The sequence below is a fragment of the Pyrus communis genome, chromosome 10 (genome assembly GCF_963583255.1).
Source record: "Pyrus communis chromosome 10, drPyrComm1.1, whole genome shotgun sequence".
Classification (NCBI taxonomy): domain Eukaryota; kingdom Viridiplantae; phylum Streptophyta; class Magnoliopsida; order Rosales; family Rosaceae; genus Pyrus; species Pyrus communis.
Window position 1 is genome coordinate 9,115,543 of NC_084812.1, and position 19,503 is coordinate 9,135,045.

Genomic DNA, 19,503 nt, shown 5'->3' on the forward strand with positions numbered 1-19,503 from the left:
TTTATCAAACACTACAAAAGTTTGGAAGTCGTGTAGCTCAAGTGATTAAAAATGCATTTTACACGCACGAGACAAGAGCGCATGCAGAAATACGAGTATATATTAATTAATAAGTAAAAAATAGGAAATTGTTCTTGGCACTCTTAAAATTCTCATTTGATACTCTATGATGTCCTGCATTCGATTCCTGATGCTGGTGAATCGCACAATGATAGCCAGAGGAAGCTGAAATGGCTTTGTGAGTCCTCTTAGACCCAGGAGGGGTGGACTGCTGGTCCTTTCTTCATTTTTCTAACAAACGATAGTATCTCCACTAAAGGGGTGGGAGAGTACGCTAACTCTCACACTGGACCAGCCATAACAATATGGTTCAACTTCGCTTTTAGCGGAAACGAACCTAAGACCTCTCACTTACAAGTGAATAACAATACTACTAGACCGTAATACTAGGTGGCAGCTGATCCATTTTTTTTAAAAGAAGAATCAATTGAATATATTAAAAGGATTAGCAATTGATTTGCAAGAGACGAAGCGTTTTCCCTGTAGAAGAAAATCAGGCGAATCTAAGGTTTTCTGAACCACCCAGACACACACAATCATATTTGGAGGACTAGTTGGAACTTGGCGGCAATCCAGTCAAAAGGGCAGATCCATCCACCAATAATTGGGGAAGCAGCAAAGTTATTGAATTGGTTGGTACACTGACTCAGACATCAAGCGTGGCTTAGGTCACATGGACTTTCACGAGATACATATTATCACATGCCAAAGGGTCCCTCTTGGAGGTTTCCCTTCTGTGAGAGACGCTTTTTGACCCACACAACTCACAAGAACAAGGCAACAAAACACTACATGACTACAGACACAAGAAACTCATCACTCACTCCATCACTTTGCTGCTTTGCATATGAATGAATAAGAAATCGAAACCCTGATCGGCACGGAAGGACATGGACCTACTGATTCAAACATTCAAACTTATTGCATCTCTCATGCATCCTGATTATCCCACCACCCCTACTGTCCTTCCCAATTTTGGATTGTGTTCATGAAATCACAGCTGATAATTCACTAAGCATGCAATGAAATTAACTTGTGATTCGAGTTACGAAGATGATCTAATAAGAACTCGTAAACATGGACTGAAAGATTTTGGTGTCATGAATTGCTAATAATACAGTACTAGAAGGTCAAGGAAATAGAGAAGTTTCTAACAAGATAGATCTAATAATTTTAACTACCTTCAAGAAATTTGGGCATGGGGTGTCCAATAGAGTCTACAAATGAATACATAGCTCGCGAGAAGATGTGATGCATTCTCTGTGTTTGAAGCTGGTGAAATAATCCCACTGATGACAACTTGAGAAGGGGTCTATCAGTGAAGAATTGAAGAAGAAACTTCAAACATATCGAGGGGAACTAACACCCCCGATTTCAAGTTCTTGCTTGATTCTCTTTCCCACACATGGAGTATTTCAGATTCAGAATTGCAGGCCTTCGGTGAAGAGTGCTCGGAAATTCCCTCTTTAACCAACAAATTCAATAGGAATTGATTCCTGTAATGCTCCACGAGAGAGTAAGCTGTACATTTAAAGAAATACATAATGCACCAAATATGATTTTGATGTCTCCCAGTGGTAGCAGAACCAAAGTACACACCAAGCGATGCTCTACTCAGCTGCCAAAGAAAACCAATTACCACTGAGAAATGCACACAACATGTTAAGATATTCCCCCCTGATTTTATGCATTCTCAAGCTAAAGCTTCGAGTGATGCTTAATGGTTCTTCCCATTTCCAAGTGTGAGCTCCAGATCATCCGCTCCTACCTCATGTATTCTCTCACCCTCCCAAGCTTTCACTGTGCCACTCTCAAACTCAAACTCCGAGCCTCGTCCCCTCTCTGCAGTGCTCCCCCATCCCATCCCCACATGGGCTTCAACAGCATTCTTAAGAACATTCTGCTCAGCCACAGGTTTCATAAGATTAAATGTGGGCGAAGGCGGAGCAACTGAGGGCGCCCCTGTCTGAAAACTGACCCAACGACCAGAGTCCACAGTGGAAGCATCAGACTCATCACATTCTGGTATTGTGGCAGGTGTAAGATGGTGGCGACGCGTAGGACTTGAAGGGGCAGAGGCTGCAAAAAGAGGGTGGTGCAGGGAGTTTATGCAACCATTAGTAAGGGAGTCCCAATCAGGTTTTCTCTTTGAACCTCTAGAGGTTGGGGAAGAAAGAGGTGGAGTTACAGGAGCACTATTGGATATTCTAAGAGGAGGAAGATTTGTGGGAATGGAAGCTATGTTGCGCAGGAACGGAAGAAGGTAAGAGGAGGGGTTTCCCTCGAAACGAGCAGGACTTGGAAAAGAGGAGGAGGATGGACTGGCATGGTAAGATGGTACGGGACTTGGGAAAGCTGAGGATTGTGGACTTTGTAGAATAGAAGAGCACGCACTCATATTTGTTGGAGTGCCTGCAATTTCCATTAGAGATGGCTTGCATCCCTGCAACCAAAACAAGCATTTCAGCACCCAAATTCAACAAACAATGATACAATATGAACGAAGAAACTGATTAACAGAAAGCAATATAAGCAAATGTAGCTCTAAATATCATGGGTTTTCCCCTAATGTCAATTGAAATTCAATATATTGGCACGTGGAGCAGAGTAAATTGATGACCTCCTGAATCCTTAGAGCAAAGAAAAACGGATATTTTCGGGAACAAACATTGGAGATCTCACAAAAGATTGAAAACAAAATTGCATGACTAAATCTTAACTTTCAACAAACCAAGACAAACTCATAATCCCTTTTCTAAATCTAGAGAAGTAGATAGAGACCCAATTCATGATATCCAGATCCTAACTCATATCGGAACCAAAACAGAGAAAGAGATATACAAAAACGAAGAGGGTTTTGTTATTTTGTGGTATAGATTAATTTGTGAAACAAAGAACAAATTCATTCAAACAATTAAAAGCTTCCCACTAATTAAGATTAACAAAAAACAAGCTCAATAAGCTGGAATCACCAAGTTTCAATCCACACCTCCTTATCCAATGATCATCAAAGACCAAAATCCAACTGGGATTCAACACGAAGGCAAGGATTCACAAAATCAACCAAAACCAAGTCCACTATGAATTGCATGCAGAGATCTATGATACCCAAAAGCCAAAAGCAAAAGCAGAACCCCAATTAAAAAAAAAAAAAAAAGAAAAAAAGGCGATTCAGCTGAATCTGCATAACAGTCAAATGAAATCCCACAAACCTTGCGGTAGGTGGTGCCATCTTCTTCCACAACCCAGCCAGCTTCAGCACAGAGAGCCTTCAAGACCTCGTTGTTATCGCAGTGCTTGGGAAGCTTGTAGCTTCCCTGAGCTCTGAGCCCAGAATATATCTTGGCAGCAATGGCTCTCCTCCTCCTCTCTCTCCTCTTGTTGTTCTCTCTCTCTTTCCATGTTGGCAACCTCCCCGACGACCCACCGCCTGTCATTTTAGCTTTTCCTGGTCGACCACCTCCTTCCTTTCTGAGATTTCTCCCTCTAGATTCTGTTTTCTCGTGGGAGATAGAGAGGGAGGGGGTATGGCGAGCTGCAGTGGGAAGGGAAGGGAAGAGAAGAGGGAAGCAGTATTCTTGTGGCTGTCTCACGAGGAAAGTGCTCTCTTTATTCAAGGGGAGTATTATTGTAAGAAGAGAATTGCCACAAATAAAAAAGAAAAAAAAAAGTCCCAAAATATTAATTGTCTTTTAGCTCACAATTTAATGTTATTTTATATCAATATTATAAAATATTATATTTAAAATATGACATATCAGAGAGTTTATAGAGAATTTTACTTTTGAGAGTCTCGTTTGTATTTCTCACTAAAGAATCCGAGTGGCATTTCTCCTCTTCATATAATAATGCCCTTTGAAAGGGTAATTAAGGTTTCATTAGGATAATTTAGGGTTTATTCACGCATATCGTGCAAATTGGATTTGGAAGGCAATTTTTTTTCATGAGAATAGGGTAATTAGGGTTTCTTCAGGATAATTGGGGATTATTGTTTAATGTTAGTGAGATGGGATTTTCTCATGGAATCCAAATTTTGGGTAGTAATTCCAATTAAGATCAATCTCTCTCCCTCTGCTGTCTTCCGACATCCATGACTCTTTTCAGACTATCTTCTACCTATCCCCTTGGGTTATGGCCTCTCTCTATCCCACTATTTTTTAGATCTTCAACCATATTGTCTAACGGCGTTTCGCGGCTCTCCTTGAAGGTGTGTAGAACGTCTGCTCGGGGGATCACACCACCATCTTCCACCTATGTGCCTTTGTTGGCACGATTACTTTGTGGGATGTTCCTCCCATGAGTTTCATTTACTTGATGGATGCGGACTTGGATTTTGTGGCATGATGGAGGAGGGTGTAATCTTCTTGATTTCCGCTTTGGAAGCTTCGTTTGGTTGGATTCCGGTGACTACAAGGGGCGGGGGTTCGTGGTTAGGGCGTCTGTGTTTTTAGGGTTTTTTGTTTTTTGTTTGTTTTTGCTCAATCTTTAGGTTGGGCCTTTTGATTTGGGATTCATTTTGTAGATTTGAGCTTTATTTGTATTTGATAGTTTGATAAGATAACAAATTTAACACTGACAACGTAAAATAAAAAAAATAAAAAAAACTGGAAAAAAAACCCCCATATCTTATGGCAAAGGGGTGAGTTTGATGTGCATTGCCGTTGTCTTTGAAAATAACGGGTCATGGCCCAATTCAATATCATGTTTAATTGATTAGAAATAAAATGGGTTAAGTTTCTTGCGATGAAAATCAGTACTATTAATCTATAATTGAGCTCATCTAAAGAGACGTTTGAGGATCTCACTCGTTATATTGTCATGAAATGTTATAAATGTTCTTTGCAAATCAATTAAAAAACATCAAACTTAGGTTATCAATGATCGGATTATAAAGACTTGTTAAGGTTCTATTAGTTTTCTCGAGTACGGAGATGATTAAAAAGATGCTGTCTCTCCGGTCTTCAGGGTTTCCTGTGGAGTCATGACGTGATGTTCAGTTTGAACGGTACAGTTACAGACAAACAATGAGCTCAAAAATTCACAAGCCACTGCCCTGGCAGTCGCCTCCACACGTGCGACACAGAAACATATATACAAAATTATAGCAAAACCCCTCCAGGTCCCCCCACTCAAAGTCCCCACGCCACCCCAACTCAGCCATCTACGGCGGGGACCACGACGACCTTTGACGTGTCCACCAGTGGCTGTCCACGTGACTGTGGTTCCCACCTAATCTCTTTTTCTTGTCCTTTTTGTTTTATTTTTTTTTTGTTTTTTTGTTTTTTTAATACAAGTTAGAAATACATTTCTAATGAAGCTGCTACAATGAGAACTAGAATTATCTCCGAATTTCAATCTACAAAAATAATAATTAAATAATCAATAATTAATTTATACAATTTGATCTAAATAATTTTATTTTTCTAACATTACTCGAAACTGATTCATCTCAACAGTAGAAACATAAGATTCACACCCTTCGGTTTTGAATGCAATGCCACGGCACCAGACTATCCGTGGTCAACCGTCGTTGCTTGACTATTTCGAATTACGTGCAACAAACGAAGGATGTCACGAAATGTATCAGAAGAACAATTAACAACTAAGCTTTTAATTAACTCTTAAATTTAAATGAATTAACAATCAGCTGGGGATCCAGCTAATTAAGCGAGCTAGCTGCTGGGCTGCTGGCCAGTAGCCGAGTCAAGTCGTTGGGGGCGTGAAGGCAACAAGACCTGGCACACGTGCCGTTTATGCGGGGACCAACGCCCGTGTCTTCGTTTTTCCGGAAAGTAGGAAGGGATTATTTTGGTCTTCTCCATTGGTCCAAGAGACCACGTGGGGTCCATTAGGCCCAAACCATCCCCAGCAACAAATAAATCTATCATTATAGCCCCCCCCCCCCCAAAAAAAAAAAAAAAAAAAAAAAAAAAAAGGAATAAAATCTTCCTAAAGTTAATTACCATTTCATCATTTACTTTTTTTTTTTTTTTCCAAATTGTTTTGTTTTTTTAATAAATAGTTAATATAAAGGAGTCTTAGGCTATCCCTAACCCAAGGGTGGGAAATCCTAAATTTTTTTTAAAGAAGTACATTATTCATTAAAGAGGAGAAAACGTACAAAGCAAGAGGATAGTGTGCATAAAAGGGCCTCGATAAAAACCCTTGCCGGGAATTTTAACCTAATCGAAGGAAAAAGAGTGTCTGCGCAAAACAACTTAACTATAGTTAGTTATCCTCAAAAAGCATTAAAGTTACATCAACATCAACTAATGTTGCGATGAGAACTCTTCTCAATCAGGACATCATCAAGCATATCAGGAGGGTTCTCAGAGCAGATCGACTCCCATGTTCCTCGCAAACCTGCCCGAGCTGCCAAGAGCTCTGCTTGCAACGCCGAACCGATGTCTTCGTCAACAACTACAAGACTCGCCAAAAATTCACCACTATGTAAGACATATTCTGAAATCACAACAACAAGACACTATGATCACGAATAAATCAAATCAATATAAAATAGAGATTGACTAATTATATTAAACTTATCTGTAGAATATAGGACACATGGTTATAAAGATGAAGCCATTGATCCTTGCGAACAAAGTAGAAGTAGTCTTCTACTTCCATTACCTCTCAATGAACTCTACTATCGAACTAGGCTTGTAGTTTTAGTGAGTTTCAGTTGGTATGGAAGTAGGGATTGCTCCTTGGTTATAGAGCTAGGTTTCAACCAATTCCTCCCTATTGTCGAAAAGGATATCAACCCAAATCATATCTAATCAATTAGAGTCCCATCATGACTCTTATTCCTTGTATTTAGTTAATAAAAGTCCATAATTGATTGCATGTAATTAGGACTTCAATATGTTTATTTCCTTAAGGCACCGAGAGTCCTAGAGATTTCATTAACTTGATTGTCAAGTTAACTATTCCCTCAATTATTCTCAGCATAATTCATTGCCATTCACAAAATGGTTTTACATTCTCCCACTTGAATGTCAATCAGAATACCTCAACGAGATAAATATGTATGGTGATCACTTGAATCCACTAAAGTATGCAATCATACATTTCAAGTAACTTGTCACTTTGAGACTAAATGCAGAACCAAGGAAAACAAGGCACACATTGGACAGTTTCTTGCACTCCATGATTACATGCACACTTAACTCAAAGCACTATGTTACTAACAAAGTCATGATATCAAGAGCTAATAGTTAAAACATTAGCTCACAATAGTCGAAAAGTAGTTCACAAAAGAACTCAACAACATTGGTAACAAAATCCAACTTTTCTGTCAATTTAGAATATAATAAGAGAATAAGTAAAATATGATATACTGTTTACAAAATCAGGATCTCTTATTAAAACTTATGAACAAAATTTACTCTTAAAGTATTAGCCACTAAAACTTCAAATTTTCAATACAAAAGGTAATCTTTTACTCCCACTGATTAAAAGAGACAAAATTATATAAATTATTTTACTCCCACTGATTAAGAGAGTGAAAAAAACTTTGTAAATGTCTACAAAATGAAATAGATACCTTTCAAATTCTCCCATTAGCAAAACATTAGTCATGGGATCTAGAACATAAAATTTGCGAGCTCAACATCTTTATTCTAGATATCTGTAGAGAAGTGATTCTTGTGACTACAAAACTATACAAAATTATTTGGTCATTTTTGTTCATCTAACAATTGACATAAATAGAAAACTTTAGTTGAATGTTTTCTTATTGCATCAAAAGCATATAATTCCATAATCATTTTTGGACATAAACTAATTATATTAGGTTTGCATAGCTAAAACATAAAATATAAGGGCAAACGTATATATCGTCAACACTTTTAAGTAGATGAAGTATATACAATCTTGTCAATTCCATGCTTCACTGTACATTGATTTATAGTTATACTAAATAAGAAAACACTTTTGAGCAGATTAATTATCTATCAATAACATATAAATCACAAGTCCAATTTCTTGAACAACAAACAAGAATTAATAAGCAAAAATTTAGTCTCGCATTTTTTAACTAATTACCTATACGTATGAGGTTAGTAAGTTTTTTTTCATATACATGTTAGGGACATATAATTCTCACCCCTAACTTTATAATTTGTTAACTTTGTATTTCTTTGAATTATTTTTTGCTAATAATTTTGGAATTAGTTTTTGTATAATCTATCTTGTTTTATTTTTATGAACATTTTAATGTAAAAAAAAATCAAATTCCCAAACAAAAAAAAAAATTAAAGATATTTTTTACCATATCACAATTATTTTTGACATACTATGAGCTGTTGGATCTTTTTTTACAGTTAAAATTAATCACATTTGATACGAGTTGTTGGATTTAAAATGTTACCAATGAAAAAAAAGTTCAAAACTGACCGTTGGATTGCAACAGCCAAAAAATATGGGGCACATAATAAAGATCCGTTGGAAATTGATGTAGCTCAACATGCCACACTGGATAATAACCCAAGAGCTAGCAATCTACAACCATTGATTACCAACAATGCGCCAATTCTAACCATAGAAAGCCTGCTTGTTGTGCGCTCACCCGAAAGGATCTCTCTGCCCTATTCCTTCTTATGTGCGGACCACCCTTCTTTGCCCTCTGCCCCTTCACGTGATGCTGCTGCAAGCTGGGGCCCTCAGCCCACCTGATTTCCTTATCCATGTGGCCGCCCCGCTGGTGGGAAGGGGGCGGCGAGGCGGGGTTGCAGACCCAAATACCAACCCGAAAACCAAAAATCCTAATTTCCCACTCACAAAATTTGGGTTTTCTTCTTCTTTTTTTTTTTTTTTTTTTTGTTTCCCACCCCCTGCTGGAGACAGCCTAGTGTGCAACGATAAAAGTTAACTAGCGTTACGAAATCCTTGTCCAAATAATTTTATTGTATAAGGTGATGGTTTTTTAATTTTAATTTTTATTCACAGCAATGCTACACACGACTTAAAACTTGTGTGTTATTTTTGCCATTTATATTGTGAAAAGATCCATGAATAAACGCTGCCTTCAAAGTTTCAAACCCAAAACACTAATTCCAACATACAGATTAAGCATGTACTGCTAATTTAATTGAATTTTGTTAACGAATATGGAACTCATATATAGAAAAATAATAGATCAAGCATCTACCTGTCAATGGCTCTATTGTGCCTACATTACTGTTCTTCGTTTGTTGGCAATTCTCGTGCAGGCAGCTTAAGAATTCATGGTCACAGTGCCCTGAATTGGAAGCCATGGCAAGGCCAAGGGCATGGATTCACTTGGACTGTCCCATTTCCGGCCTGGTTTTTTCATCACATCGGTTTACAAGGTATTTGGGTTTCACCCAACTGGATTTGGCTGCCTTTTGATTAAGAAATAAGTAATCGGATGCCTCCAAAATCAGCCGGGTCAATAGGGTATGTAATTGTGAAGAGCTGGTTGATAATGTGTTATGACCTAAATCTAAAGAGAAAGAGAGAGGGTGCAGCAGCGAGAAGATGGAGGAAATGCTTGGGGAATTCTGTGTTATGATTCATCATGCCTAGTGTCTTTATTAATAGTAATAATGAGAAGAGGCTCTCCAAGTAAAACAGAGTCGGGCGGTGGGCTAGGGGGGCCTGGGACCTAGCGCTTAAGCGGTTAGTCAGGCGCCTAGGCGGACAAGGCAGATTTAAGCAAATTTATTATATATCGTATAAGCAAGTGCTTATTTATACTTATATATATATATATATATATATAATTGTATTGAAATACATAAATTACTAAATAAAATGAAAGATTATAAAATATTAGAACATTGAAAACATAGAGAACAAGTATATAATAAGCGTTCATTCAAGTATTCAACAAGTCTCTTACATTTTATTGAAAAAAATAAAAACAAAGACGAAAGTTATCAATTTTCTGTCTAAGTGGGAGTCGCGACCTTAGAGAGTGCCTAGGCAGGTCTAGACCTAGGCGGACTAGGTAGACACCTAAGCAGGTCAAGACACTATTTCTTAATTTTCAAATACCTAGAAATTAATCGAGACGGTAAGTCGATAACCAACTATTTAACGCTTGGACGAGAGCCTAAACAACGTTAGATAGAGATTCATAGAACTGTACTTCACACTGTTAAATTAATTATAACACACTTATCAAACACACATTAATCCAAATCAAAGTTCTAACGTCAAATTCTTGTGTATAGACATCATCATTACCTAAACACGTGGACGGCCTAAAAGCAACCAAGATATGAGACGTAACATATGAGACGCAGCCGATTTGGACAAATTCTTCAACGTCAGTCATGAACCATGGTATCCAACGGTCGAAATCGAACCCAACCCACGTTTGCCCATTGCCCTGTACTTTGACACTTTAAAGTCAACGACACCATCAACGAAAACTTAAATTTCATTTGGATTGTTTTTAAAATAATTGAAAACTTTTTTATAAAAAATATTTTTGTAATCAATTCTTAATAAAAATATTAATAAATTCTAAAAAATCGCTTAAAAGTGCTTTTTTAAATAAAAAAAACATAATATGCTTTTTATAAAAAGCATTTAAAATACTTTTAAAACATAAAATTATTTTTTCTAAGTATGCTTTTAGCTATTTTAAAAATTCATCCAAGGCGAGCTCTTTTTGAAACCGACCGTAAGGAACTGTAATCAAATCAATAAATCCGATCGTAATTATTGCAAAAACGTATATTTACTAGATTCCTATGTTAGACATAGTCTTTGAATATCCGTTTTGGAAATTTGTTGATGAGCCCGTCGGAGGTCAGTTTGTTTAAGGAAAGTTGGGGTGCTTCGTCTCAGATCTTCCATAGATGCAGAGGGCTTGTCCTTCCGGTTTCTTTGGAGTTTGCACTCGTGGGTTCTTAATTAATTTTGTTTAAGGGCCTTAATTGGGGATTAATCAGATTTCCATCATCTCATACTTCGTCTCGGGCGAAACCTGATTTTTTCAGAAGTTTGGAAGCCATGAGGTGAGTTTGATTCTTCCCACGTTGTTGCTGTCCCTTGATTGTTTCCAAAGTTGTTTTCTTTTTTTCTGGGATTCGTGGATTATGAAGCATATATGTGTGTGTGTTTTTTCAGTCAATAATTGTCTGGTTCGATTTTTTTAATTTCTCAAATTACCGTTTGTCCAGAGTTTCATGTCCAAATGTAAATTATTGATGTGGTTTTCAACACAATATAGTTTTGACAAGAGCTCGTCTAATAACAATTTCGTTTTTAGTTTTTATTTTTCGTTAGAGATAGAAGAAATACCTGGGAGAAAGGAGAGATGAAGAATTATGGAGGAATAACGGTGGGAGGGACGTGAAAACAATTTTAAGTTGCTTTCACGTTCTAGTTTTTGTTGTGTGCGTCAACCACATACCTTCCACCCTTCTTCGTCCGTCTTTTTCCCCATGTATTTTCCCTCTTATATCTAGCACAAACCCGAAAAATGAAATCTAAATACGAAATGGTTATCAAACGGCCTTAAATTTGTACGTTTTAGAAAATCGGCCTTTGTATTTCTGATCCACCTTGAATTTTGGAGTGAATACAATTTCTGTATGTATGACACAAGATTGCAGTGGCCTTTGTTTTAATATCTGTGCTAGTATGCTTGTGTGTGTTCTTGATGAAAATGTACTCAGGAATTATGCTCTTGATGTAGCTGATTTCTGTGGAGTAGTTTCACATTGCATTGAGTGGTTGAGTGTGCATCTATATCGTTTAATACATATACTTTTCACAGGACAAGAAAGGTTTTTGGGATTTCGCTGTCTCTCATTCTGATCAATTTGGCTGCTATAATGGAGCGCGCTGACGAAAATCTACTTCCATCTGTTTACAAAGAAGTCAGTGAGGCTTTCAATGCCGGGCCGTCTGACCTTGGCTATCTGACATTCATTAGGAACTTTATACAGGGAATGGCATCACCCCTTGCAGGTGTACTAGTTATTAACTATGACCGCCCTGCGGTTCTTGCAATGGGCACTTTTTGCTGGGCTTTGTCAACAGCCGCAGTGGGTGCAAGTCGTTTTTTTTCACAAGTTGCATTCTGGAGGGCAGTGAATGGCTTCGGATTGGCAATTGTTATACCGGCACTTCAGTCGTTTATTGCTGATAGTTATAAGGATGGTGTGAGGGGAGCTGGATTTGGGATGGTAAGCCTTGTGGGTTCCTTGGGTGGAATTGGGGGTGGTGTTCTGGCTACACTCATGGCTGGTGAACAGTACTGGAATATACCGGGATGGCGCTGTGCTTTCATTCTCATGGCATCACTTAGTTCTCTAATTGGGTTCCTTGTTTTCGCGTTTGTGGTTGACCCGAGAAAAATAGTTACTGACCCGAGTTTTGAGAGGTACGAGACGATCATTTTATCACTTCTGCACCTAATTTCCTCGATTATTTCAGTTTCCAAATCCCAGAACAAATTGTAGCTCTGGTGATTGCAGGGAAGATTTGATAATTAAGGGACCTACAAGTGCAGCATCAGTTTGGCTGGAGTCTTGGACAGCCATGAAGGCGGTTGTTAAAGTGCGAACGTTTCAGATAATTGTTTTGCAGGGCGTTGTTGGCTCACTACCCTGGACTGCCATGGTGTTCTTCACAATGTGGTTCCAATTAATCGGTATGAGCTACTGAAAATTCTTTTCCTGTTTAGATTATGCTCACGATACTTCAAAAGTAGAATTGGTATGCTACTGTTAGCTTGTTAGACATTGATTTGTTTCTCATTTCTAACTACTCGAGCAATTCGAGTGCAATAATTTTCTAGCATGGAAATCAAAGGCCTAGATCCATGAGGTTTTTAGTTTGAAATCCTTCTCATTTCTCACTGATTCGTAAATTTCTACGCATATATATTTTTTATTCTGTAGCGTAATATATACTCTGCATGTCAATGGAACCACTGTTGGTTCTCTTTCTACCTCTCCTGTCCTTGCCGAGCTACTAACCTTTAACTTCTACCTTCAAGTCATATGACGTCTTTTAATCATTCTGGTAGGCTTTGATCACAGCAGTACGGCAGCCTTGCTCAGTCTTTTTGCTGTTGGATGTGCTATGGGGTCTCTTCTTGGTGGACTAATAGCAGATCGAATGTCACGGATCTATCCTCACTCAGGCCGTATCATGTGTGCGCAGTTCAGCGCCTTCATGGGCATCCCCTTTTCCTGGTTCTTACTCAAAGTCATCCCACAGTCAGGAGACAGCTTTTACACCTTCGCGGTCACCCTCTTGCTGATGGGCCTGACTATCAGCTGGAATGCTACTGCTGCAAATGGTCCTATGTTTGCCGAGGTTGTCCCTGTCAAACACCGGACCATGATCTACGCCTTTGATCGAGCTTTCGAAGGATCACTCTCTTCTTTTGCAGCTCCCTTCGTTGGAATCCTTTCAGAGAAGATGTTTGGTTACGATGCAAAATCAGTGGATCCGACTAAAGGGTCTACTCGGGAGGCCTTGGCATTATCACGAGGTCTTCTTTCGATGATGGCAGTTCCGTTTGGTTTGTGTAGCTTGCTGTACACGCCTTTGTATCTGTTTTTCAGAAAGGACCGCGAAAATGCCAGAATCGCCAGTGTCAAAGAGGAAGAGATGACGTGAGAAGTCATTCTATGGTTTGAAGAAGCGATCAAGCACATGAGACTACCATTTTAGCATCTCCCAAGCTTTCAGCTGCAATACTGACCAGTTTGAGAAGCCGCTTCGTGAAGCGATACACTTTTAATTCGACACCAAAAGATTTTCGATAGCAAATTTCCATTTGCACACTAGATTTTGTGATTGATTTAGCATAATGGAGTTGATAGCATGCCGTGAATTGTTCTGAGATTGGCACATTTACAAGGCTGATTAGGAAATAATAAAACTTACATGCTTCAAAACTGCCATCTGAAATCGCACACGACCATTGAAATCCTGTCATCCAGCGTTTCCCCAAATGCAGTATTGCATGATCAATTCACTGCAATACATCACACGAGCACGGATACAGCAAACTACAACTGTACAGGGCTGGGAGCGGAGAAATCGTGCATACAACATGTGCATACAGTACAATGTACGGTCACATGACATGATCAGTTTGATGGTATTGAGAGAGAAAGAGAGAGAGAGAGATAACAAGATAATATTTGGGCAAGTCAAGATGCTCAAAGCCTTCCAAAAAGTTACAGTGACATACATTTTTAAGCCTCCAACTAAATTGATTGAAAAAGAAACCGCAATCTGCAACAAATATTACAACCACATTTCCGTTCCGAGCATAATATGTCAATTGGCAATCCTTGGTGCTACCAAACGAAAGCTATGTGCACCGGGGGAATAAGGTTTGCCCCACATACCCACCGGCCATAGCCCTTCTTACATTAGCTTCAAACATCTTTGGGTTGTCTCTTAACACTGCAGCTGCATCATGATTTAGTGGATCTTCATAATTTGGTTCCTGCAAACAAAATTCAAAGACAAAAATAAGCGACATTCAAATACCAGATGGAAACAAATCACAGGAGTGGAGGACTATCAAGATTCAAGAGAGTCATTAGTACCGTGAAGAGGTGATATAATCCATAAATGACAGTGTTTATATTGAGGACAGGTTTCCAATCTTCTCGTAGGATGTTGAGGCAGACATTTCCTTCCAAGTCAATATTCGGATGGTAGACCTGTGAGGGGTTGGAGTACGTACAAGAGAATGTTTCATATAAGCGATCATAGGGAAGAGATGAAGTTAAACAAAACTAAGTGAAAAATATTTTCTTGGCAGCTTTACCTTGGTCTTACACTTGACTTTTGGTGCCTCATGTGGATAGATAGTGGCAACTTGGAATGTAAACATAAACACACCGCCTCTGTAATGGCAAATGGACAGATAATGTAGAAAACTGATGGTCATGCTAATTTACAAGACATTAGAAACAACACATATATTTGGTCTCCAGAGGAACAACAATATGAATCCTTCAACACCATTACTTCTTGTGGTCGTGTTGAATTCATTGTGTAGTTGACTAAAACAATGGTTGCAGGCACTCACATTGTCCAGTGTCTTACAGTTGTAAATTCATGCACACGTATACTCATAAGACATATTTGTGTGACAAAGTGTTTGTGTAAGTGGAAACGAAAGAAGAAACCAGCTTCTCTTACAATTGAAAGGTGTCTAAAATAATAAGTTTCATCAAAATTTTGTACACTATCAGTAGAATTCCTTACTTGTAATATCCTTCATCCGGACGAATTGTAACCTCAAAGTTCATCAGCTCATCCTTGCCATGAGGATAATGAATGCTACAGGATTTTGGTAAATTCAGCTCAGACATATCTGCATCAGAAGCCCCAAGAAATCAATTTTTTTTTAATTAAACGGATGCATAGATCTAGAGAAACAACACAACTCCACGCATAGTCCAAAAAAAAAAGAAGAGTAAACGTAATTCAGAATGAGAACCAGTTTAAAACCTGTATCCTCAACCAAATTATAACTGATTTAAATAATGACATGTAAAGTTCAATCAAGAATGCTAGAAAAGATTCAGCTGCCATTCCATTTGCTAAGACTTTGTAATCCGAAAAAAAATCATCTCAATTTCGTATATCAACCTGATTTGAGAAAAGATGACATGCTAAGCAGTCATGGTGTTAATCCATTTGCTAAAAACTGTAATGTTTTAATTTGACTTAAAACTCCACCAGCCTGAACACCTCTAGGTAATTATTATAGCAGAACCAAGGACAAAGAAGGATGTTTTATTTCACCATTCAAAAACCACTCATAAGCACCATGGCTTAAAAATTGAATTTCAGTCCAGGATAAACTCAAACTCCTCCCTAACCCAAAATATTAAACAAGTAAACCATCAATGGTACTGAAAACCATCTTACAAAATTGATCCATACTGCTTAACAATCACCAAACTCTTTTTGGAGAAGAGTGACAAAAATGTGCAAGTTTCAGTCACAATATTAAAACATTCAATCATTAAATAGAAGGAAAACCTTTAGTAAGACGCAACTTCCCAGCAGATTGCTTCGTAACTGGCGAGGCTCCATTGGCGTTTTGTGCTCTCAGCTTTTCCTTTTCTTTGAATAGCCTAATCATATCTCCTGAATAAGAGAAAACAAAACACAATTACCCCCAAAGGGCCCAAATCTGTGACATGGGAAAACAATGGCATAGAACATACAAGATATGCCAGGCGGATCGATATACTACATAATGTCGATAATAATCAAAAGAACATCAAATGGAGTACACACCAAGCAAGGAAAACATCATCAAGAAACTATAAGAATTGCTATTCACTGGAGACTGGTCCTTCAATTATTTTTGTTGCCTTTGTTCTTGCTGTATTATTTTTTCTTTCTGGACCCTTTCGGGTTAATGGTAATACTCAAAACCCTGAATCAAAAGATAATATGATCTCTAACAAATTACAATCTCCTATAAAATAATAACCCAAAAGTGATCAAACACTTACAAATTAGTCCCTTTAATTAATACCCTTTTTCGAATTAAGTTCTGTTCTCTATCAAAATCAACATAAACAAGTATCATAAATTTCTAGAGGGAAACAAAACTCAAATCTTTCTGAAAAACTAATACCTAGTAAACCCCAATAGTTTACAAACATAAACAACCAATCAGATGCCAAAACCCAAGTGGTACATATAATAAAATATCAAAAATTGGGGGGTAGGGCAGAAAAAAGTTGAACACTTTAAGCCCCTGATTGGATTGCCTAGAAAATCTAACAGATCAAAAGAAAGAAAGAGACTTGCAGACATATATATATACATAATACTGCGATGGGTAGATACTGACCTGGTAGAGAAGAGAAGCTCTGCAAAGGAAGAGTTGGCGACGAGTGAGAAAGTGAGGAGAGAGCGAGAGAGAGCAAGGGGGCAGATTTAGAAGGGAACGACCTGTCGTTTAGGGGCTTGGGGAACTTTGGAAGATTGATCGTCTCCTCTCCCTGGGGTTTATGCCTGATTTGTTTATGCGGTGGTTTTGGTGTTCCATTATTTATACTCTGTTTCTTTACACAATCTGGATAAGGAAAAGTTCGGTATGCACTTGCGTTTTGGATGGAAACAATTTAATTAAAATATAATTTTTGTTATAAATCGGTAAAAGTCAGAGAGATAGCATTTACTAGTGACAAGAGCGAAGTAGGTGTAAAATATTACTCTGTAACTAGAATACAAGGGGACGATAAATAAAAGATGGAGGGATAGATAATGATGTTATTGATCTTTCCTTGTTCTCTTTGTATCTTGAAAGTATACAGAGCACTCTATTTATAGAGTAACTCCAAATAAACGTATTAACTATACATTGTATACATTGAAATTTACAATACACACCTTTTGATAACGATCCTCCTTCATTTCCCAAGTCAATATCACTTTGTGTGGGGCATTGAAAAATCTATCAATGTTTTCATTTCCCAAGTCAATATCACTTTGTGTGGGGCATTGAAAAATCTATTAATGTTTTCAATATCACTGTGAGCATTCATTAACCCACCAGTATTTTCAACACTCCCCTTAAATGCCCACATATCAATATCAGTTGCCTCGTTTAAATCCAGTGGGAAAATACCATAGCGAAGGAAAAAGAGTATAACTTTACTTGGATTATTGATATAGTGTTAAATATGCTTATGTTGCCTTGATAGGAAAATCCAATGGGAAAAATTCTAATCGAAGGAAAAAGAGTATAACTTGCATTTATCATGGGTGCTCCGCCTCATATGTATCTTCTCCTGATTCCGCATTTTCCAAATTTAGCTGATTGGTAAGTCGACGTAATCTGATACTTTGCATTAACTTCTGAAACGTGCACTTTGGTAGAGACTTGGTGAACAGGTCTGCCAGATTTTCATTAGAACGGATTTGTCTGACTTCAATAACTTTAGCCTTCTGAAGCTCATGCACACTGAAAAACTTTGGAGATATGTGTTTAGTCTTATCGCCCTTAATGAATCCTTACTTCATTTGGGCAATACATGCTGCATTATCTTCATGGATGACAGTTGGAGTGTCTGTCTTTGAAGTTAGACCACATGAATTCTGGATATATGGATCATTGATCTTAACCAAGAACATTCACAACTTGCTTAATGTAAAGCAAGTATTTCTGAGTGATTTAAAGATGTAGCAACTAATGTTTGCTTTGTTGAGTGTCATGAGATTGTTGTATCTCCATTCTTGAACACATATCCAGTTTGTGAGCGGGTTTTATGCAGATCAGAAAGAAAACTAGCATCTGCATATCCAACAAGGACCTGGTCATCTGTGGATTTCTTTGAGTAGAAGATATCCATGTTTGTTGTCCCACGAAGGTATCACAATACATCTTTGATTCCCTTCCAATGACGAATTGTTCAAGTAGAACTATACCTTACTAACAAGTTGACTGAAAAAACTATATATGGTCTAGTACATTGTGCTAAATATAATAAAGCACCTATTGCACTCAGATATGATACTTCTGAACCAAAGACCACTTCATCATCTTCTTTTGGACAGAATGAATCTTTCTTAATGTCCAAAGAACGAACGATCATTGACATGCTGAGTGGATAAGCCTTGTCCATGCCAAATCAGTTCAGGATTTTTTTAATGTAAGTTGATTGGTGGACCAAAATTCCACTAACACAATGTTCAATCTACATGCTGAGACAATATTTTGTTTTTCCAAGGTCTTTCATTTCAAATTCATTTTTCAGATATTCAGCAGTTTTATTGAGCTCTTTAAGAGTTCTAACTAGGTTCATATCATCGACATATACTGCCACTATAGCAAATCCATAGTTGGATTTCTTAATGAACACACAAGGACAAATGACATTGTTGATATACCCTTCTTTGATCAAATACTCACTGAGACAATTATACCACATTCATCCAAATTGTTTCAGCCCATACAATAATAGCCTTAATTTGATTGAGAGCATATCTCATGATTTGTTAGTTGTTTCAAGCAACTTAAGTCCTTTTGTAAATTTCTTATATATATATATATCAGTATCTAATTTTCCATATAAATACGCGGTGATGACATCTATAAGTCGCATGTCAAGTTTTTCTGAAATCACTAAACTTAATAAGTAACGGAACGTAATTGCATCCATTACAGGAAAGTATGTCTCCTCGTAATCAATTCCAGGTTTTTGCGAAAAACCTTGTGCAACGAGTTGTGTTTTATATCTTTCAATCTCATTTTTCTCATTTTGCTTTCTTATGAATACCCATTTGTAACTCATGTGATTTATACCAAGTGGGGTTTGGACTACTGGTCCAAAAACATTTCACCTTTCTAAGGAATTTAATTCTGTCTGGATTGCATCTTTCCACTTAGGTCAATCTCGTCTCTGTTTGCATTCATTGACAGAGTGGGGCTCAATATCCTCATTTAATATGATTTCGGTG

At 37.7% G+C, this 19,503-nt stretch overlaps 3 protein-coding genes across 3 annotated transcripts; 1 reads left to right on the plus strand and 2 right to left on the minus strand.

Moving 5' to 3' along the window:
- Positions 1-1,138: 1,138 nt before the first annotated feature.
- On the minus strand, positions 1,139-3,670 carry LOC137747387 (BES1/BZR1 homolog protein 2-like). The gene is made up of 2 exons (XM_068487493.1): positions 3,273-3,670; positions 1,139-2,503 (listed from the first exon to the last, which is right to left on the minus strand). The coding sequence occupies exons 1-2, from the start codon at positions 3,495-3,497 to the stop codon at positions 1,778-1,780; spliced, it is 951 nt and encodes a 316-aa protein (XP_068343594.1). The 5' UTR covers positions 3,498-3,670; the 3' UTR covers positions 1,139-1,777.
- A 7,025-nt stretch (positions 3,671-10,695) lies between these two features.
- LOC137748127 (uncharacterized) lies at positions 10,696-13,987 on the plus strand. The gene is made up of 4 exons (XM_068488211.1): positions 10,696-11,051; positions 11,816-12,424; positions 12,519-12,694; positions 13,073-13,987. Exons 1-4 carry the CDS (start codon positions 11,047-11,049, stop codon positions 13,669-13,671), a joined length of 1,389 nt encoding a protein of 462 aa, XP_068344312.1. The 5' UTR covers positions 10,696-11,046; the 3' UTR covers positions 13,672-13,987.
- Positions 13,988-14,177: 190 nt separating this feature from the next.
- LOC137747083 (NEDD8-conjugating enzyme Ubc12-like) lies at positions 14,178-17,080 on the minus strand. Its single transcript, XM_068487092.1, has 6 exons — positions 16,892-17,080; positions 16,066-16,173; positions 15,283-15,391; positions 14,840-14,918; positions 14,616-14,732; positions 14,178-14,512 (listed from the first exon to the last, which is right to left on the minus strand). Exons 2-6 carry the CDS (start codon positions 16,166-16,168, stop codon positions 14,375-14,377), a joined length of 546 nt encoding a protein of 181 aa, XP_068343193.1. The 5' UTR covers positions 16,169-16,173; positions 16,892-17,080; the 3' UTR covers positions 14,178-14,374.
- Positions 17,081-19,503: the final 2,423 nt, after the last annotated feature.

Bases quoted from the DNA above. Each gene is read 5' to 3' on its own strand.
- LOC137747387 (XM_068487493.1), bottom strand. From the start codon at position 3,497: ATGACAGGCGGTGGGTCGTCGGGGAGGTTGCCAACATGGAAAGAGAGA. The intron at 2,504-3,272 runs GTTTGTGGGATT...TTTTGGTTGCAG, and splicing joins ATGGCACCACCTACCGCAAG to GGATGCAAGCCATCTCTAAT.
- LOC137748127 (XM_068488211.1), top strand. The intron at 12,425-12,518 runs GTACGAGACGAT...TGGTGATTGCAG, and splicing joins ACTGACCCGAGTTTTGAGAG to GGAAGATTTGATAATTAAGG. The intron at 12,695-13,072 runs GTATGAGCTACT...TCATTCTGGTAG, and splicing joins AATGTGGTTCCAATTAATCG to GCTTTGATCACAGCAGTACG.
- LOC137747083 (XM_068487092.1), bottom strand. From the start codon at position 16,168: ATGATTAGGCTATTCAAAGAAAAGGAAAAGCTGAGAGCACAAAACGCC. The intron at 15,392-16,065 runs GTTTTCCTTCTA...CTTCTGATGCAG, and splicing joins GAAGTTGCGTCTTACTAAAG to ATATGTCTGAGCTGAATTTA. The intron at 14,733-14,839 runs GTAAAGCTGCCA...AACCCCTCACAG, and splicing joins AAGTCAAGTGTAAGACCAAG to GTCTACCATCCGAATATTGA.